The 18,317-nt window shown below is 41.5% G+C and overlaps 1 protein-coding gene across 1 annotated transcript; it reads left to right on the forward strand.

Moving 5' to 3' along the window:
- Positions 1–4,394: 4,394 nt before the first annotated feature.
- On the forward strand, positions 4,395–17,494 carry nt5dc2 (5'-nucleotidase domain containing 2). The gene is made up of 14 exons (XM_033629008.2): positions 4,395–4,913; positions 7,284–7,468; positions 7,561–7,635; positions 7,738–7,793; positions 8,746–8,839; positions 9,909–10,037; positions 12,095–12,155; positions 12,261–12,363; positions 12,465–12,566; positions 12,650–12,731; positions 12,956–13,042; positions 15,117–15,257; positions 15,755–15,819; positions 16,906–17,494. The coding sequence occupies exons 1-14, from the start codon at positions 4,523–4,525 to the stop codon at positions 17,165–17,167; spliced, it is 1,833 nt and encodes a 610-aa protein (XP_033484899.1). The 5' UTR covers positions 4,395–4,522; the 3' UTR covers positions 17,168–17,494.
- The last annotated feature ends 823 nt before the right edge of the window (positions 17,495–18,317 follow it).

The following is an 18,317-nucleotide window of genomic DNA, read 5'->3' on the forward strand; positions in this document are numbered from 1 at the left end:
AAAGCTTCCTGGGCAAACACAAGCAGTGATGCATGTGCATTTGTACCTTCATACCTTACTGCCATTTCACTGGGGTACACAGTGTATTAGCTACTGCTGATAGAAGTCAGTGTAGCATAGTTGTCAATGTCTAGCCTACAATGCAGTGTTTGTAATATGCAAGTAGCCCTCTTAAGCCCGATCTCCACCGAGCAGAACAGTACAGTTCAGTTCGGTACACTTGTTTCAATTTCCACTGTGAAATGGGTGGTACCAATGGAACCGTTCCGTACGGTCCCCATTTTTGGTCCCCCCTCTGTTGGGGTACCTAGCACACAGATCTGGTACTAAAAGGTGGAGCTGTGAACACTGCAGTTTGATTGGTCAATAGAGGACAGTCACTCTGCTCAGGGCTGAGTTGTGGCTGGTTTTGAGGCTCATGTAACCACTGTTCATACTGTGGAGAGTTTTATTTTTTAGAACTTTAATTCACTGAGCCGACTGCCGGCGACTTTTAAGGTGGAACATTAACTTGTAATGTTACTCAATGCATGCACTGACAACATGGATCAATCAGCACAACTTAAATTTCACTGTGACAACTGTGACCATTCCATCAGCTTTTATATAACATACAATTTTAGTAATGAGTGGATCCTCAAACATTTATGTATGTCATTTTTTAACGGGAGGGCATATATCCCACTTCTCACTTGGAGAAAAAAGCGTTGTGGAATGTAGTTCCTGTGGGCTTCGGCAACACTTAACCTCTGAGCTTTCCTTGGAAGGACTAGTGCACAAACCGCTATTTTTAAACATCCCATGGAGAGACGCTCACTGCAGCCTGTGTTATTTTGCTCTGAAAATGTCGGGGTACAGCCTTGTTCTGTGGACGATAAACAAGGTGCAGACTTCCATCTGTGTCAGTAGTAATGCGGAAACACAGTGAGTGCTGGACGGAGCAGTGAGTGACAACAACCCTGCCCACATTTAAGAGTACTGTTTGCAGCGGACATGCGAGGGTCTAGGTACCATGTCTGAAGGGTTACTCTTGGTTCCAAAGGTACCATACTGCAAGTGTTTGGTGGAAACTGGGCTTTGGACAGATAGGAAACAGGCGCCCTTCTTGCTGAAGACCTGATGACACTTGTTTGCATGTTCTCCCCGTGTCAGCGTAGTTTTTCCCTGGGTACTCCAGCTTCCTCCCACAGTCCAAAGACATGCAGGTTAATTGGTGACACTAAATTGTCCATAGGTGTGAATGTGAGTGTGAATGGTTGTCTGTCTCTATGTGTCAGATCTGCGATAGTCTGGCAACCTGTCCAGGGTGTACCCTGCCTCTCGCCCAGTGTCAGCTGCGATAGGCTCCAGCCCCCCCCAGCTACCCCCAAGAGGATAAGCAGTTAGAAAATGGATGGATGGATGGATGGACGTCCTAAGATGTTATCCCCACCACCCACAGTCACCATCTTTCTCAGCTCAGCTGCCTGTTCCACCAGTAGAGACTGACCTGTAGTGGAGCTTGCTGTGCAGTACAATACATCGCCTCGGCAGCATCTTCTTATCAGTTTAATAGAAAGAGAAACATCTGTATTTTCAACGGTATTGAAAATAATACCTTCAGGTTATACCTTTATAGCGTCCAAGCATAGTGCGTACCTTAAAATGTAGAGAGAGTGAATTGTCAAAAAATAGAGTGATAAACAGGATCTAGAGATCTTAAGCAGTTGTGGCAGTTTATACACGCATACAGATGACATCACCATAATCTAGGGCAGACAGAAAGCCTGCTTACATAAGTTTATGTCTGCATAATCTGGATTAACAAGTGAAACTCAGCATTACCCTAAATTTGTCAGTTCAAACACTGTAGGCTCCATGACGGGTGACGGCTTTCCAATTGACAACATTTAGTTCAATCTGTTTTTAACTTTCTATTTTTATGGCAGTTGTATTTTAGTTTCTTGGGAGTGTTGGAAGTAACTAAGTGATATATCAGCATCTGAAATTTGCAGAAGATCCCATTGACAGTTATAAATACCTAGTAATGCGAAAAGTTGGTCGAGCATGGAAGCCCAGTATTCATGCTGAATGATGTTTTGACCTACACTATGCTTTGTAGTGTGCAATCCACTGGGCCCCATGACAGACAGCACGTACCCTTAAAGAGACAGTTAGCCCAAAAATCAGTAATTGGCCAAAGAGATATCTGCCTTCTCTCCAGTATAATAGACACAGATAACACTCAGCTTGTGTCTTTCAACCACTCAAAGTGCTTTAACACGACATGTCACATTCACCCGTTCACACACAGTCACACACTGGTGGCTGAGGCTACTATACATGGTGCCATCTGCTACATGGTAACCATCCACAGGCACTAACACATAGATGAAACAGCCACCAGGAGCAATTTGGGGTTCAGTATCTTGCCCAAGGATACTTCAACACATGACCCGCTCTACCTCTGAGCCACAGCTGCCCCAGCTCAGCCAAGGAGGACGCCATTAGTGTTTACATCTCGCCCTGTCAAGCGCACAAGCCTCTCGTCTATGAGTAGATGCACGCTTCCTTCTGCATGGTGTTACAGTTGATGGGTGTAGTTCAATTGAAAGAAAATAGTCCCTACATGAAACTGCTCACAACATCTGTCAATTATCTTGAGTGACTGGGTCATGATTTCTAGAGAGAGACATTGCTGTTGAGTTTTTCAAATGTATTTCCTCTAGCACTTTGAGCACCACAAGTCGAGTGTCATCCAGTCCTGTTATACTGGAGAGAGGGCAGACATCTTTACAGCCATCGTCTCCAACACCTAACAGCTCACACCATAACAATGTTGGCTAATGAATAGCACTACAGGGGAGGAAAAATATTTTGTTATTTGGGTGTGAAGTGTCCCCTTGAGTAAATTCAAATGAGCTCCATCCTGACCAACTTCAAACATGATAGTAAGGCATATTGCTATTTTTACCTCAGGATCTGAATACCCCTTTTCACCACTGCTTTTGATGTCGATCAAAGTAAAGCTGTGTGTTTAGATACCCCCCCCCTCCCCGGTGGACAAAGGAATGTCCCAAATGCAGGGCTGTAAATATAGATGGCCCAGTCGCCCTGGGGGGCTCCCCATGGGGCATGGGAAGAGTGGGCCCTCTGGCTGTGTTTCGGGTGGAGGATGGGCCCTTATCAGTGGTGGCCACCTTTGAAATGTGCCTATAGAAGAACTCTAATCAAAGTCAGAGAGGTACATTTTGCTATAGATGCACTTGGAAAAAAGGCAGACGCATCTGTCATGTTTATTTTGTTTATTTTTGTTGATGTTTATTTTTTCAATATGCAAAGACTTAATGTGGCCTATAACAATGACATGAGACTGCTTCTTAAACCTCTATGATGGTATAGTGCCAGCCAGTTTGTAAATACTGGTGTGCCTACCTGCCCTGTTTTAATATGTAATCTTATCTATCTATATATGTGTACATATGTGTATATATGTGCAGGCTCTCTGTCTCAGAAAAAGGTATCATGCAGGCCTTGGCCAACCCTGATCTTATCTCAGTCAGGTTTTCATCTAGACTGTGGGGCTACTGGCACTGCAGCTTGTTTGTGGGTGCAGTTTATGGATTTTTGTCCATTTTTATGAACATGTATAATGAATGTGTGGTATTCCTTATCTTTATATATATATATATATATATATATATATATAGTATTTATCATATCGTATTTTTGTACATAGATGATTGTCTGTTTTTGTGTGCTATGCTTTGGACTGTTCTCTGTGTCCTCAATAAAATCAGAATCAGAAATACTTTATTGATCCCCGGGGGGAAAGTGTTGGTGTTACAGGTGCTCCTTACAAGAGCAGAAAGATATATCGTATAGGGCAATTCTAAGTGAAAATATGAGAAAATCTAACAAGATTATTTACAAAAATATATATAGTGACCTAAAACAAATATACATAGATACAGTGGCATTAAAATAGATCATAAACAGTATACAGTAAAGATAAAATAAGGTTTTTGCACAAGTTAAATTAATTGCACATGTTGACAGTGGGTGAAATAGTCTAAAGTCGTTATCATTATTATTATTATAACAAAATTATATGCCTATGCATGAATAAACTATAAAATGATTAAATTAAATGAATATATTCTTATTTTATTTGGTATTTTGGTCACATACAGATGCAGTGGTGACTGCTGGGTAATTTAAGTCGATGTTGTGCCGTGTTGTTGACTGTGTCTTTACGTGAGGACACACCGTGTGCTCATTTGCATGTTCTGGGGTCACGTCCTCAAAGCATTTTGTACATTACATGAAATAATTTTGTTTACGTGAATATGTGTTTGCTATGGCCATGCAGATTGGCTGCGGTGACTTCACTCCGCCCCTTTAAATTCAGAGGCGTGTTTATCCAGGCCATGGCGCTACACTGAGGGCGAGGCACTGTTGTCGTCTGCCTGCTTGCAGGGTATATACGTCTGCAGAGCAGGCAGCAGTTGTTTATTTAAGTGTTTACATTTGCACAGTAAAGATGTCTCTAAAGGCGGTGGGCACCGCGCTGACATGGACACTGAGGACTACCGGACAAGGGACTCCTCCCGTGGCGCGGTCCCTCAAAGTGAACAGACTTTCTACAACATGCAGTGTGTCTGCAGGAACAAAGCAGGGCTGCGGAAAAACTAACACACAAAGTTGCAGCTCCAACTCGGAGACACCGAGTGGAGACGTGTCTACCGTGTCATCAGCCAGCGAGTCTCCTCACAGATGCGGCGCAGGGGAGAAGAAACGAGCCAAGGAGCCCGTGGGTGCTCCCGGTGTTACTGGTGTAAGACGACGGTCATACACCTCGTCTTCAGCAGCTCCGGTAAAGCAGAGCTCCTACATGTGGGCTCGGTACAATGACACGAAACGACTAGTCCACGGTAAGTTCAAGTTGTCCCAAATGTCTTCTCAAGTCGACCGCAGACAGCGACGGTTAACCGACCTCGCGGTGCCAGGGCGTTCAGTCAGCCGTTGGTGGGGACAGCTTGTTCACTTGGTGATTGTTTTTCATCCTCTGTTACAGTAACCAAAGCGGACAGATGGCACAATACCTTCTGCTGCTGATGCCAAAAGCATTTAAGATAACGTTCAAATAACTGTGTGCAGTTTTAAATCAAACTACAACTCAACAAGTCCAAGTCAGTTCCCTATTTGGTGTCGAAAACAATCCCCGCGTTAGCTTACAGAACAACTAGCTAGCTTATAGCTTAAATTCCTATGCTAATTTAAAGTAACAGTTTGTTGCTTTGACAGTAACAATAATGTTGTTTAGGGCAGGTTAGACCACTTATTTATTGTTTTATAATCTAAATTAGACAAAAAGTGAATGAGCCAGCGTTAGAGGTGGTGTTTAAATGTTTAAGTATAATTATCTTAATAAGTAAACTGAAGCATCAAAAAACTGAAAATGTGACCAGTCTGTGAAAGCACCATGATGCTACATTGAGTCCCTCTGTCTATTCAACACAGAATATTATTAAATTACCAACAAAAAATGTGCTTTTCTTTGTTGTTTTGTTGTTGTTGTTCCGTTCACGTGGTCCAGCCATACTTTAAGTGTCGTATTACAACGGGGAAATAAACACTGAAATGCTTAGACAGTAATAAGCAAATGACATGATAAGTAACAGTGCACAAGCAAAATGTACATAAAGTATCAGCATTAAAATACACATTATGCAGCATAGTGTGCCCTTATCATGCTGATTATGATATGTGATAAGTATTACTGTTGCAAGAACATGCAAACATCATTTTAATGTTGCAGCTTGTTGAATCAGAGCTTCATTTACTGCAGGGTAGCATCATACTTTATAATCTGATCATATGTTTTTTAGATAGAGTGTAGCTGTTAGATAAATAAGAAGTATGAAGTACAGTATTTGCATGCTTAAATGTGAAGGAGTAGATGTATGAAGTAGCACAAGAAAAGTACAAGCACCTAAAAGTTGCATAAATGTAGTTAGTGCACCAGTGGATACATGGATTTTTTTTTTTAAAAACGTCATTTCTAAGTAACCGATTCAAGTCAAACTTACAGTGAAATTCTCATTTGCAGCATAATGTGCCCTCACAATGCTGACTATGATAACTAAAAGCCATGCATTCAAAATCTTAAGTAAAAATGCACCTATATCAACAGTAAACTCATTATGCAGCATAATGCCTTCTTACAATGCTGTTATGATATGTGATAAGTATAACTGTTGCATTAACATGCAAACATCATTTTAATGTTGCAGCATGTTGAAACAGAGCTTCATTTACTGATTGTATACTTTCTAACAATGCATCACCATTTCTAAACTGGTCATATGTTTATTTGGATAAAATCTAGCTGGAGATGGAGTGCAATATTTGTCTATGAAGTGCTCCACTGGGTACATTGATTTTTTTTTTTTAAAAAGTGTATAATCAATGTACATTTCTTACTTTAAATTATATAAAGTTATTCTCTCAGTAGCTGATTCAAGTCAAGCTATGAATCCCAAGCCTGGTTTTATTTAAGCTCTTCCCGCTCCTCAGACTGACTTTGATAGATTCCATCTTTTGAAATGTGACCCCGGCAGAATGGCCAGACGAAACTTAGCCTCAGGCTTGGTGCATGCATTGACTTGTGCACAGCTGCAGCCCTCATTGAACTGTCCCAGGACAGAAGGCCATGGCCCACTTTCTCCCTATAGACCTACAGCTTGCACTCCTGCCGGGGTGTGAGAGGCTGCCTCGGGAACAGATTGGAAACTGTTGGTTTAATCTGTGTCCACGTGTTCGCTGCGTGACAGTTGTGCTCATCAAAACAGTGGCTAACAAAACATGGAAGATACATAATGAAAAGAACCTCTGCCAGAAGAGGTCATGAATAAATGTTAGAGCAATACATTGAATAAAACACTGTATTTTGACAGGGCTGTACTGAATGTTTTGATGTTTTGGACTTAGTTCTGTGAAGTGTCAGTTTATATCCCAGAGCACATATTATGCAACCACCGACGAGCCTGCCAGCCTCACTAGATTGAACTCACCATCGGAAATTTCTGCTTGTCTCTCTGCAGAAGTGCATAATCAACAAGTTTCAGAGTACAGTACAGATTTTTTTTCCTGCAGTGTGAATAGTCTAATCCTTCCCTGTCTCATATGATAACAGCGGCTTGTGTTTTGCTCTCTTGTCTTGCTTGAGCATTGATTTCTGTCTGATTTAATCAGCATTTATCCTGTTTAATCTGAAGGAAGTATTTCCCCTCTGCTCTCAGAACTGATCCCACCAGGTGCATGTAATCTCCTCAACGCCTCCACCATCTACGCTAACAATGAGGTCGACCTGGCTGAAGTGGACATCTACGGCTTTGACTATGACTACACGCTGGCTCTGTACTCAAATTCGCTTAATGAGATGATCTACAATAAAGCAAAAAGCTTCCTAATCGAACACTTTAAGGTGTGTTTTTACGGAGGTGGATCAAGTGTAATGGCATTACAGCTGCTTGTAGATTCAGGTTCACTTATCCCTTTTGTCCTCCTGCTTAACAGTACCCTGAAGGCATCCACAAGTACGATTACATTCCCAACTTTACCGTCCGGGGTCTTCACTATGACATCCAAAAGGTAAATTCTTTTAAATCCCAAATGTCCCGTTTGCAGGAAGAGAAATGTTTACTTTCTTCTGTACGGGTAATTATACGAGAGACTCTTCCCCCCTCTCTGTAGGGTCTCCTGATGAAGATAGATGCCTTCCATTACATTCAGCCAGGAACAGTGTATCGGTAAGAGGCTGTTGCTGTATTGGGTGTTAAGTTGTTTTGTCCAAGTGACTAATGGAAACAACGATTTTTTAAAGTGCTCCAGTATTGAGTTTAGAAACAGGCTGCATGTAGCCACTCAGGCCACATTTACATTGACTAAAAGTACTTGTTTTTGCTTCTGACATGTTTAGATAATTACTCTAAGTATGTTACAACTTATGAAAAGGACCCTTTAGAGATTTTGTTAAATAGTAAGATCTTTGTTGAAAAAGAAACAGCCATGAAGTCGCTGTGATCAGACCAAGCAAACTCCATTTAACATTTGAATTAACAGCCTTTTATCATCGTAAAACACACTTCATTTAAAGTTTGCAAAGCAAAATAAAACTCACAAAACCATCTTGGTTTGTCTTTCCACTGTTCCAACAATCTCCAACTCTGGTTTGATTGACATAAACCTTTAATTCACACAGTGGCTCTTTACATGCTAACATTACAGTTGATTTAAAATGAGTTTGGTGTCTTGTGTGGCATTTTTTTTGGCTGTTTCTGGTTAAACAAAAAGGATCTTACTCTTTAACACAAAGGTCTGTCTCTGTAAGGATCCTTTCCAGCCTGCCAGTGACAAAAACAAGCCATTTCAGTGAACGTTAATTGACAGTACGAACATAACAGTGGTTACATTTCAGCCTGTTTCACAACTTCTGGCTGCTTCACTCTCACTCAATACTGGACCATTTTAAAAATGGCTTTTACCATTAGCTATGTAGACTCAAAAACAAGGAAAAATAGAGCACCAGTTGAAAAATACTGGCTTCATCCTTTAAGTAGCTCTAATACGACATTTTTTATTGGGTTTTTATTAAATTTAAATCCCTGCTGCCGAGGGCAAAGACATCTGTTTGTTTTATCTGATAATGTTGTGTATTTGTTTTAAAACTCCAATGTAATTATTTATGTTTGATGTTCCCAGGGGACTGAGCCCAGTGCCAGATGAGGAGGTCCTTCAGCTTTACGGGGGGACCTTCCATGTCCCCCTGCAGCAGGACAGTGGCTTCTATGGGAAAGTAAGGAGGATGTTTTTATTTAGTATAGTATGTACAGTTATATGAATACAATTGGACAGTCTATATGAGGTACTTGACTGTTTGTTATAACTTCAAACAGTCCTATGGAGAGAGCTATTGCATTTTGGATTCAGATATTTCTCTGTGAAATGTGTGTGGTTGTTTGGTTTGGCACAGATGTGAAAGCACTTCTTAACTTTGGGGGCTCAGCACATCTGTTGTAATCTCATCCCGCCACCCTCTGGATTAAATCTGTTACCGTCCACCGATATTTCAAATGTCTGGCTCAGCATGGCTTTACTATTACATAAGTCCCCGATGTTAAATTTTGTAATCTCATTTGTTCCACTGCCGTCATGAAGCCACTGGAAGGCTTTGTTCCAGTCTTTACAAAGCTGACCACAAGAACTCTTTTGAAATCTCTCAACCAGTCACAAAAGTAGAAATCTCTCTTAAGTCTGACAGTCACAAAGGTTAATCTGACCCTTTTTGCTAATTAGGAACAATTTGGACTCTAAAATGTTTTCAATCAGGCTCAAATAGTTTTCGGCCCATTGCCTCCTTAAAGAGCTTTCCCACAGCAGGAAGTATGCCTGCCCATCTTGTGATTCTCCTTGAAACAGCACTACGCATTATAGTTCTGGCCACAAGGACTCGATGTCCAACAAAATAATTTATTTTTAGTTTTGAAAGCTGCACGCAACCAGTCATTAAGGTAGAAATCTCTATTGAGTCTGACAGCCATAAAGGTTAATCTGACCTTTTTGCTAATCAGGAACAATTTGGACTCATGTTTTGAATCAGACTCAAATAGTTGTCGGTCCATCGGGTCTGCAAAGTGCTTTCCCTCAGCTGGAAGTATGTCTGTCCATCTTGTGATTCTCCTTAAACCAGCACTATCCGAAATAGTTTTGGTGTGACTATAATCTCATTTGGGCGCTCTGTCTTCAGGGTAGCTGCAGTGGTTGTAGGGGAAATGGTTCCTGATGTGATCAGGAAGTGTTTATTTTTACAACATTTCCTGCATGTGAAGTAATTACTAATCATTAAAATACATTTTCTCTCACAGGGACCCAAAGTGAAGCAGTACATGGACATCTTCTCCATCCCTGAGATGACGCTCATGGCCGTGGCAAATGATTTTTTCCTCACCAATGACATCGAATATGATCCAGTTCACCTCTTCAAGGACGTCTCAGTGAGTATGCCACCCCCAACTCTTGCACTGGCCTGTAAAGTACACCCACGCACACACCATGAGATTGCAATACAGATATAATTGTCTGCATATTCAGAGCCAGTATTGCGTGAAAAAATCTTTGCTTGTCAATAGTTTTCTTGAGTCAGGAAGGTTTAGAAGACAACAACGAGGTCGACAAGGATGAAACAGGCCTACCTGATTGTAAAGACAGTGATCGACAGGAAAAGCAGATTAGATTACAGATGAGGTGGACACTGCAGTGGTGTTAGCATAAGATTAGATTAAGACTTCACCTTCTGTGCCCAGTGAGGGAAAGCCTGGTGTACCCTTGACAGATGTCACAGCGGTTTTTAATGTTAAAAAGCTCCAACAGTTACCCAGTACAATAATCTGTGTCCAGTGTTCTGAAGTGGTCTTGTTGAATTTGTGCATTTGAAATGATAAGTACCCACACAATGAAAGTTGTTGAAATTCGCCTGCTCTGTGCTGCAGGGAAGGGGCCCACTCAGGGTTAGCTGCGGGAGTGGGGTGTGGGGTGTTCACATGGTTGCCTCATGGTGCTGCTCTCGCGGTATTAAATGTTGCACCTTATGTTTTAAGCCAAGGCCTCACCCTGCAGGTCATACTGAGAAGCATACTGACCAGCGTACTGGACTGTTTTTAGACACTGTGGTCCTTCAGCAGGAGTCTGAGGAATCTGCTGCGCTCAGTTGATGTTTGCAGTGGACTGTCAAGGGCCGAACAAAGAACAAAAACTGTGTTTCCTCCTGGTCCAGAGATGCCAGAGTTTTGGGTTACAGGGAAATGCAGCCCAGTGTCCACTTTGATTTGAGAGGGAAAAAAAGAAAAAGTCAGGTTTTACGCAATGTCATATAAAGGGCTATTTCTCTGTGAGGGACTGTAGATCAGAACAGTCTCTTGGCAGGAAAAGCTACATCTAAAATGTACCATGAAATCTGTAGATTTTGCGTGAAGCTCTGTTGCCTCTGTGGCTTTATTCACACTACAGGGCCTAATCCACATTTCCTCTTTTCCCCCCGATCTGATCTCTCTGCTTAGACTATTCATATTTATGTTTCAAGTAACCCATATCTGACATCAGCGTCGACGGATCTCTGCTCTGAACACCTCATGTGCCACTAGTAACGTCACACTTGTGCCTTGGAACAAAAACCAAAACATCACATTTGTGCAACAGGCGTTTGGGGAAAAAAAAACTGATTACACAGCAGCACGAATGTTTATTTCCCGAATGATTTGCTGCAGAGAACAGTCAGTCCTATGTTGATGAGTGGACTGACTGCCCATTGTCCTGAACTGCAGGGCACTCTCCCCCCATAGACACACTTGGCTAATCATTATGAAGAATGACTTCATGACCTTCTTTATTCTGCACAATAGTTAGCAACATGCTGCTGTTTGGGAGAGTGTGTCGCTGTTTTCACAACAATGTGCGCTTGTTTTAGGGATAACTGGCTGTTAAAATGTCCTTTTGGTCCCATGGCTACTCCCATGGCTCCCAGACTATTGAGGCTTCGGGATTATCAGCCATTAGAACAATGGCAGGAGAAGACGAAAGCAGCTATTGTTGCTAGTTCTTTGGAGCCGTTGCAGGAAGACACAGGAGTCATCGGGCTGTGATATGGAGGGTTTCGTGGTGGAACGGTTACTCCAAAACCAAAGCTACATTCCAATGTCCAGAGCTACATTCCAATATTTCCTTCTGCGCCTCACAACAAGCCTGTCATGATATGTAGGCAGGCTATCTCCGTCAGATAGTGTCTGGCGACTGAGGCAGCCTACAGCTACAGCACCCTTCTGTCCAACATTGCATGGTAAATGATCTGCTGCTGCACAGCGGTCGCATGGCCAGTCATAGGATATGTATCGGATTCAGGACCACGTATGAAAGCGATCAGAAAAACAGATTTCTGTTTCCACACTATGAAAAAATCAGATCTGTCTCATGCAATAGCAAAAAAAAAAAAATCAGATTTGGGCCACGTTTGCTTGTAATGTGACTGTAGCCTATGTAACACTTATGTAATCCTCAGGAAGCAATTGGCATGGTCCACCTCAAGGGCTACATGTACAAATGGATCATGGAGGATCTCGGTAAGAAATCCTTTCCCTATTTTAGCATCAAGTCGGCATATTACGACATAAAATAACATTACAGCTACACTATGTGCTACTGAGGCGTCTTCCTCCTCTTCATAGATAAGTTCATTCCCAGAGGAGAAGAGACCGATGCTGTTCTGCATCGACTGGTCAGCAACGGAAAGAAGCTATTCCTCATCACCAACAGTCCCTTCTGCTTTGTGTGAGTGTTGGCTCTCTGTTAGCTTTGAGTGCACTCTGACTCATAATGAGGGAAAACTGTTCTGTTCCAGTCTGTAATTTTTTTCTCTCTCCTTTGTGCAGGGATAAAGGCATGACACACATGGTGGGAAAAAACTGGAGAGAATTCTTTGACGTTGTAATTGTCCAAGCAGACAAACCTCACTTCTTCACCGATTGTATCAAGTGAGTAATGTTTTGGGGAAAGTGGTGAATACAGCATCAGTCATGTGCCCCAGAAATGTCATTAAAGTGTGCTGCTCTTACAGACCCTTCAGGCGTTTGGATGATAATGGGGACCTTCGGTGGGAAAAGATAAACAGTTTGGACAAAGGACAGATCTACAAACAGGTCTCTGTTAATTCAGGCTACTGTGTGACGTCTCTGAAAGGGAAATGTTTCCTCACATTTAAGCTGCCCCCTGGTCCTCTAGTCATCAGGCTCACTTCTCTTTCTCTGTTTCACAGCTGTGTTCTTACATGTTGTAAATGTTACACGTTTTTACTTGCTGCATTCTGTGTGACTTGAAATAAAAAGAACGACCTGTTGGTTTGTGGTTTTCTTTTGTGTTTCAGGGAAATCTGTTTGACTTCCTCCGACTGACAGGATGGCGAGGCCCAAAGGTTCTGTACTTCGGAGACCATCTTTATAGTGACTTGGCTGTAAGTGTCAAAGCCATGACGATTTTCCTGTGTGTTTAATCCACATAGATTATCTTATGTCGTCAGAATTTCCTCTCAAAGTGAGAATTTCTCAGCATATGACATTTATTTAACAGCTGAAGACGGTGGCAACTAAAATAATTGCATTAATACTAATGAAGCAGTAAATATTTAAGGTCCAGGCCCTTTCAAACACATACAAAGAGGCGCACAGATTCGCACACTGCCAGATTTCCACTCTCTCCATGTATTGAACAACGTTGAATGTTCCAACGTGTCACTGGGGTGGGGCTTGGGGGGGGCTGCACAGTGCAAACTTTAAACACCAGATGGCAGCACAGACTGCCTGACACTGTGTCAAAATATGTGGGATCAATGGCATGGATTACTGCATAGAAGGTATACAAACGTGTTGGCAGCTGGAAACACACATTGTTTCTGCACTGCTGTGAAGTACTTGCTGATGAGACACAATCAGAAAGCACTTTGTTTTGTTGCACTTTTAAAACAGACAACTTAAAGTGCTTATAAATAAATTAAAGCAGCAATTAAAACATATTAAGCAAAATAGATTAATTATAAATTACAATGAGATTTAAAAACAGACAAAACACAAATCAGCATATTTAATAGACTTGAAATACAGTTACAGTTAGGGCTGGGTGATGAGGACAAAATGCTTGTGTCTGTATTTTGGCGATACACAATATATATCTAGTATTTTCTATTAATTGGGCAAGTCAAAGCCACATTTGAGATGTCACAAGCACTTTTATAAAACAGGCTGTGATCAAAATAAAATGCAAATACAGATCTTTTTCCGTTTCGTTTGAAAATATACAGCTGCACAACATGTAAATGAAAAATGATATATAATAAATATAAGGGCTGTATGTTATTGCTTTTTGCACACAGCACTGGAGCTACAGAGGTTTAAAGGTTTGCAGCAAAAAACACAACCATAACATGAGTATAAAAGTATCAAGTAATCCTAAATGCATTGTAGTTGGAACAATTGAAAATCTTTGTAGGAGGAGTTAGTAATTTTCCATCTGTTGGCCTTCCGAATGAATCTAGTCTCATTCATGCACAGAGCATCAACAGAGGTCAAGGGAGGGAAGGAGGAGAGACACTTTGAGACAACAAGTACCAAGAACAACGGCAACACACTGTAATCCACCTCACACACAAACTAGCTTTGAGCGCTGGAGTGCACGTGTGCTGCGGTAATTTCATTAATCTCAGATTTATTTAGCGTAGCACGTGCAATATATAGGCCAATGTCACACTAAAGACTAATTAACAGACAGATTAAACAGAGGAGCAGCTCTGTGTCTCTGAGTGTTGCTGGAGAACTTGTGAGTAAGAGGGGTGGAGCTGTGAGTGTGAGAGAGGAGAGATGCATGCTGGTATGCGTTATGTAAGGCAACTTGACCCTATATCGATATGAATGGTGTTGTCTAAATTTATGTCTTGCTTGAAAATCGATATATCGTATGTAGACGTTATATCGCCCAGCCAGTTCTTACACTGCAGAAGTTAATGAAAGGAAATGAAAGTGCAGTAGAGAAACCAGTGAATCAGACGTGCAGGAGAGCAGCAGAGTTGTGGAATTAGATTTGAAAATGACTGACATTTGGGGAGCATATAAAACCATTTGGTTTTGACTCAAAGCACCACCATGTGACTGCTTCCTAAAGATCTAAGGGGTCTGCTGGGTTTATATTCTTCAAACAGATGGCCCAAGGTTGTGAGGGGATTCACAAAACAGCAGCAACACCTCAGTAACCAACGGAAAGCCACTGATTAACTCATAAAATGGAGACATCAAAATGGGTGACACTGAAGGCGCCAGGTGACAAAACATGCTCCTGCTGAGTATATTTGGCGTTTGTGCTCAGAGATGTTTACAGAGAAGTAAATATGTGGTCTCACAGGGATGACTCCTCGTGTATTTCAGCTCAGGAACTAAACGTTTGCTGCCACTTAGTTCTTGATGCGTTCTGGCAGGATGCTACAGTTCAGCATTGCACAGGCTAGAGTTTGACCAAAGCAATTTCACTTGTCGCGGCAGGATCTGATGTTACGACACGGTTGGCGCACAGCAGCCATCGTACCTGAGCTGGAGCAGGAAACCAAAGTGGTGAGGACAGACCGGTTTGGTCTGAGCCTCACCTGGCTCCAGGCGTTGACCGGCCTCATGGAACGCCTACAGGTAAGAAGTGATTACCAGGATTGTATGGAGCTTTCACTCCGTTTTTACGTAGGAGCTCACCACATAACAGCATTGACACATCTCAGACTTTCCTTAGTGTTAAAGAAAACAGATGGTGATGTTTCATAGGCAGCAGTTACTGGTGTTTGGTAAGCCCCAAATTGCCAAATAAACTGACGGCAAACCACGATCTGCAATGACATTCATTTCCACCTGTTGTTACCAGGCTACACGAGTCCATGCAACTGTTTACAAGCCCATGTTGTCTCATAATGAGGCAGTGGGAAACTGAATGAATTGAGCACAAAAATGCAGTAAAAACTTTCACTGTGGTTCAAATAAAACAAACTGGGTGTTCTTACATTTTAACAGAAGAACAGATAATTCTTTATGTATGTGTGAATGTTAAGTTTTCCATCTCCATCTTGCTGTTGTTTTGTTTCTGACAACAGCAGACCTTGATTTCCTCACTGTGCTTTTTGCCTCCATTATCTTAGACACTTCGGGACCCGGAGTGTAAACTGATTTTTCAGGAATGGCAGAAGGAGAGAGAAGAACTCAGGTGAGTGCCGTTATCTTAGTTTGTCACTCATCTCATGCACCTCCAATGACCATGCTGTCATCAGGTATATAAGTACAGCTCTGAGGTGCCTGTACTTGAAGAGTAACCTCAGCTCATTTTGGCCTAGTCCACAACAGTGCTTAAAATTTAGGGGGATTTAGTGACATCTAGTGGTGAGGTTTACACATTGCAACCAGTTGAAACTACATGTGGTCGGAATTCCGTCATTGTTTACTGTTCAAAGGGATTTTCTCAGGAGCTGAGTCACTGCTCTTCCTCTCCAAAACAAACAGAACTGGGATCTCAGTTCTGAACATTGTGTACGCACAAAACAAAGCCTGAAAGAGGCGTACGCCACCTCTCACACACAAGTTGCTCTCTCGAAAAGCACACTTGATGGGAGAAACTTAGACCCATGCTTATAAACATTTTGGAGACGGGAAATTGGTGACACATATGGTATTGTAGAAATGATCAAATATTTTTTGGCGCACACCATGTTTGGCTTTTGGAAGTGTATATACATTTTTAGTATGGATCCTACGCACTGTTTTGTTAACGAGGCCCCTGGTGAATAAAAACGGTAAAAACACTGTATAACACCGTTTCATGTTACAAATCAGTGTCTCTCCCATGTTGTCAGCCCAGCGCCTGCTAATGTGTGCTCACCTTTATCTGATCCAGACATTCAGGAGGCTTTTGATGTGGTCTCTTTCTCTCAAACAAACGGACACAGTGATTTAAACCAGTAAAAACACTGAATAAAGTAGTTTCACATTGAAAAAAATCGGTGATTTTCTGATCTAGTAGAGCCAGATTTTGGTTTATCTGTTTGGGGCTTCTGTAGAAACTCTCCAAAGACAAATTCCCGCTCCCTTTGTAGATATACGGATCATTTAAAGGTAACAAAAACACAACAATTCTTATTTTTAGGCATTTATATACTAAAGAAAACTGCCAATATATCCCCCTAAATGCTACACACTGGACCTGTAGTGCATAAGTAATGATAATTCCACTACTACATATATGAACTGTACATGCTTAAAGTCATATAATCTTACACCTTGACCTTTTATGTCGCAGGGCGATGACAAAGAACTTGTTCAACCCTCAGTTCGGCAGCATCTTCAGAACCTGTCACAACCCCACGTACTTCTCCAGACGTCTGTCTCGTTTCTCAGACATCTACATGGCCTCCCTCGGCTGTCTTCTAAACTACGACCTCTCGTACACTTTCTACCCCCGCCGCACCCCTTTGCAGCACGAGGCTCCTCTGTGGATGGACCAGCTTTGCACAGGCTGCATGAAGACCCCTTTCCTGGAGGAGATGTCTCACATACGATGAGATCTGCGCTCTCCTCAGTGACTGATTAAGGTTTTAAACCTGCTGAACATTTCGATTTTTTTTTTTATTCAGGAAATGCCTCATTTTAGTTTAGAAGGTAACGCACAATGTCCTTCACAGGGTAAAGGTTTCATGTTCTCCACAGTGACCCACTTTGCTGATAATGTCACTAGAGGGTGCTGTAGATTTAGCTGCTGTTCAGAGATTGTACCATTCAACATTGACACACACTCTTTTCTGCCTGATTCAAAGGGATACGAAAACGCTGTGCAACTTAAAGCTACCACCGCACAATTACAACAAATAAATGAATTAAATGTTGCATAACTATGTGTTGATTTTTTTATTAAGCATCTTATACCGTACCTATGTCATTGTAATGTAATAATAGGTAAAGGGAAGCAAGTTACCTTAAGATTATAATGAACAGAATGAGCACCGTTTAGCACAGGGTGTCTGCAGGTCATTAAAAAGCCATTTCATAAATATAAGGCATTGGAAGTCATTGAATAGTCTGTATTTTGAATTTGTGAGATCTTAATTACTACAAACATTTTATTTGGTGTCATTAATCCATCTTTTAATTTCTTTTTGACAAAATGAGTGAAGCTCTCCACATAGTCCACATATCTGATGTTGCACAGCTTTAAACATACCACTAAACCTAAAACTGCTTTTGTAACTACTATATATGAACCTAACTCACTCTAATAACCATAATCCTACATTAAACCTAGCTCTACACGTGACTACATACATACTGCTTACCTCTATGCTTACCTGCAATTCTTAGAAAAGATGATTTGTCCAAAGATCGGCCTTAAATTGTGGTTTGAAATTTTACTGGATGGTTTTAAAAACCCTGAGAAACCTGGAGTGACAACACCTTTCTTGCTCTGCTTTCAGATGCCTTTCACAAGTATTTAAACCTTTGAACCCTGAGCTAATTGGTGCAGTTTCTTTCAAAAACATGGGGTAAAGGCAATGAGCAACTTTTTTTCTCCAAACAATCTTTTTATTGAATTTTTAAACATTGAATGTGAGCAGTAACATTTCAACAAAGAAAATACCTGTAATATCCCCCACAATAGTATGTCTCTGCAGACCCGGAGACTGCAGATTCAGACCCGCAGTTCTGGACCCGCAGTTC

This window comes from Epinephelus lanceolatus, chromosome 8, assembly GCF_041903045.1.
Source record: "Epinephelus lanceolatus isolate andai-2023 chromosome 8, ASM4190304v1, whole genome shotgun sequence".
NCBI classification, from domain to species: domain Eukaryota; kingdom Metazoa; phylum Chordata; class Actinopteri; order Perciformes; family Serranidae; genus Epinephelus; species Epinephelus lanceolatus.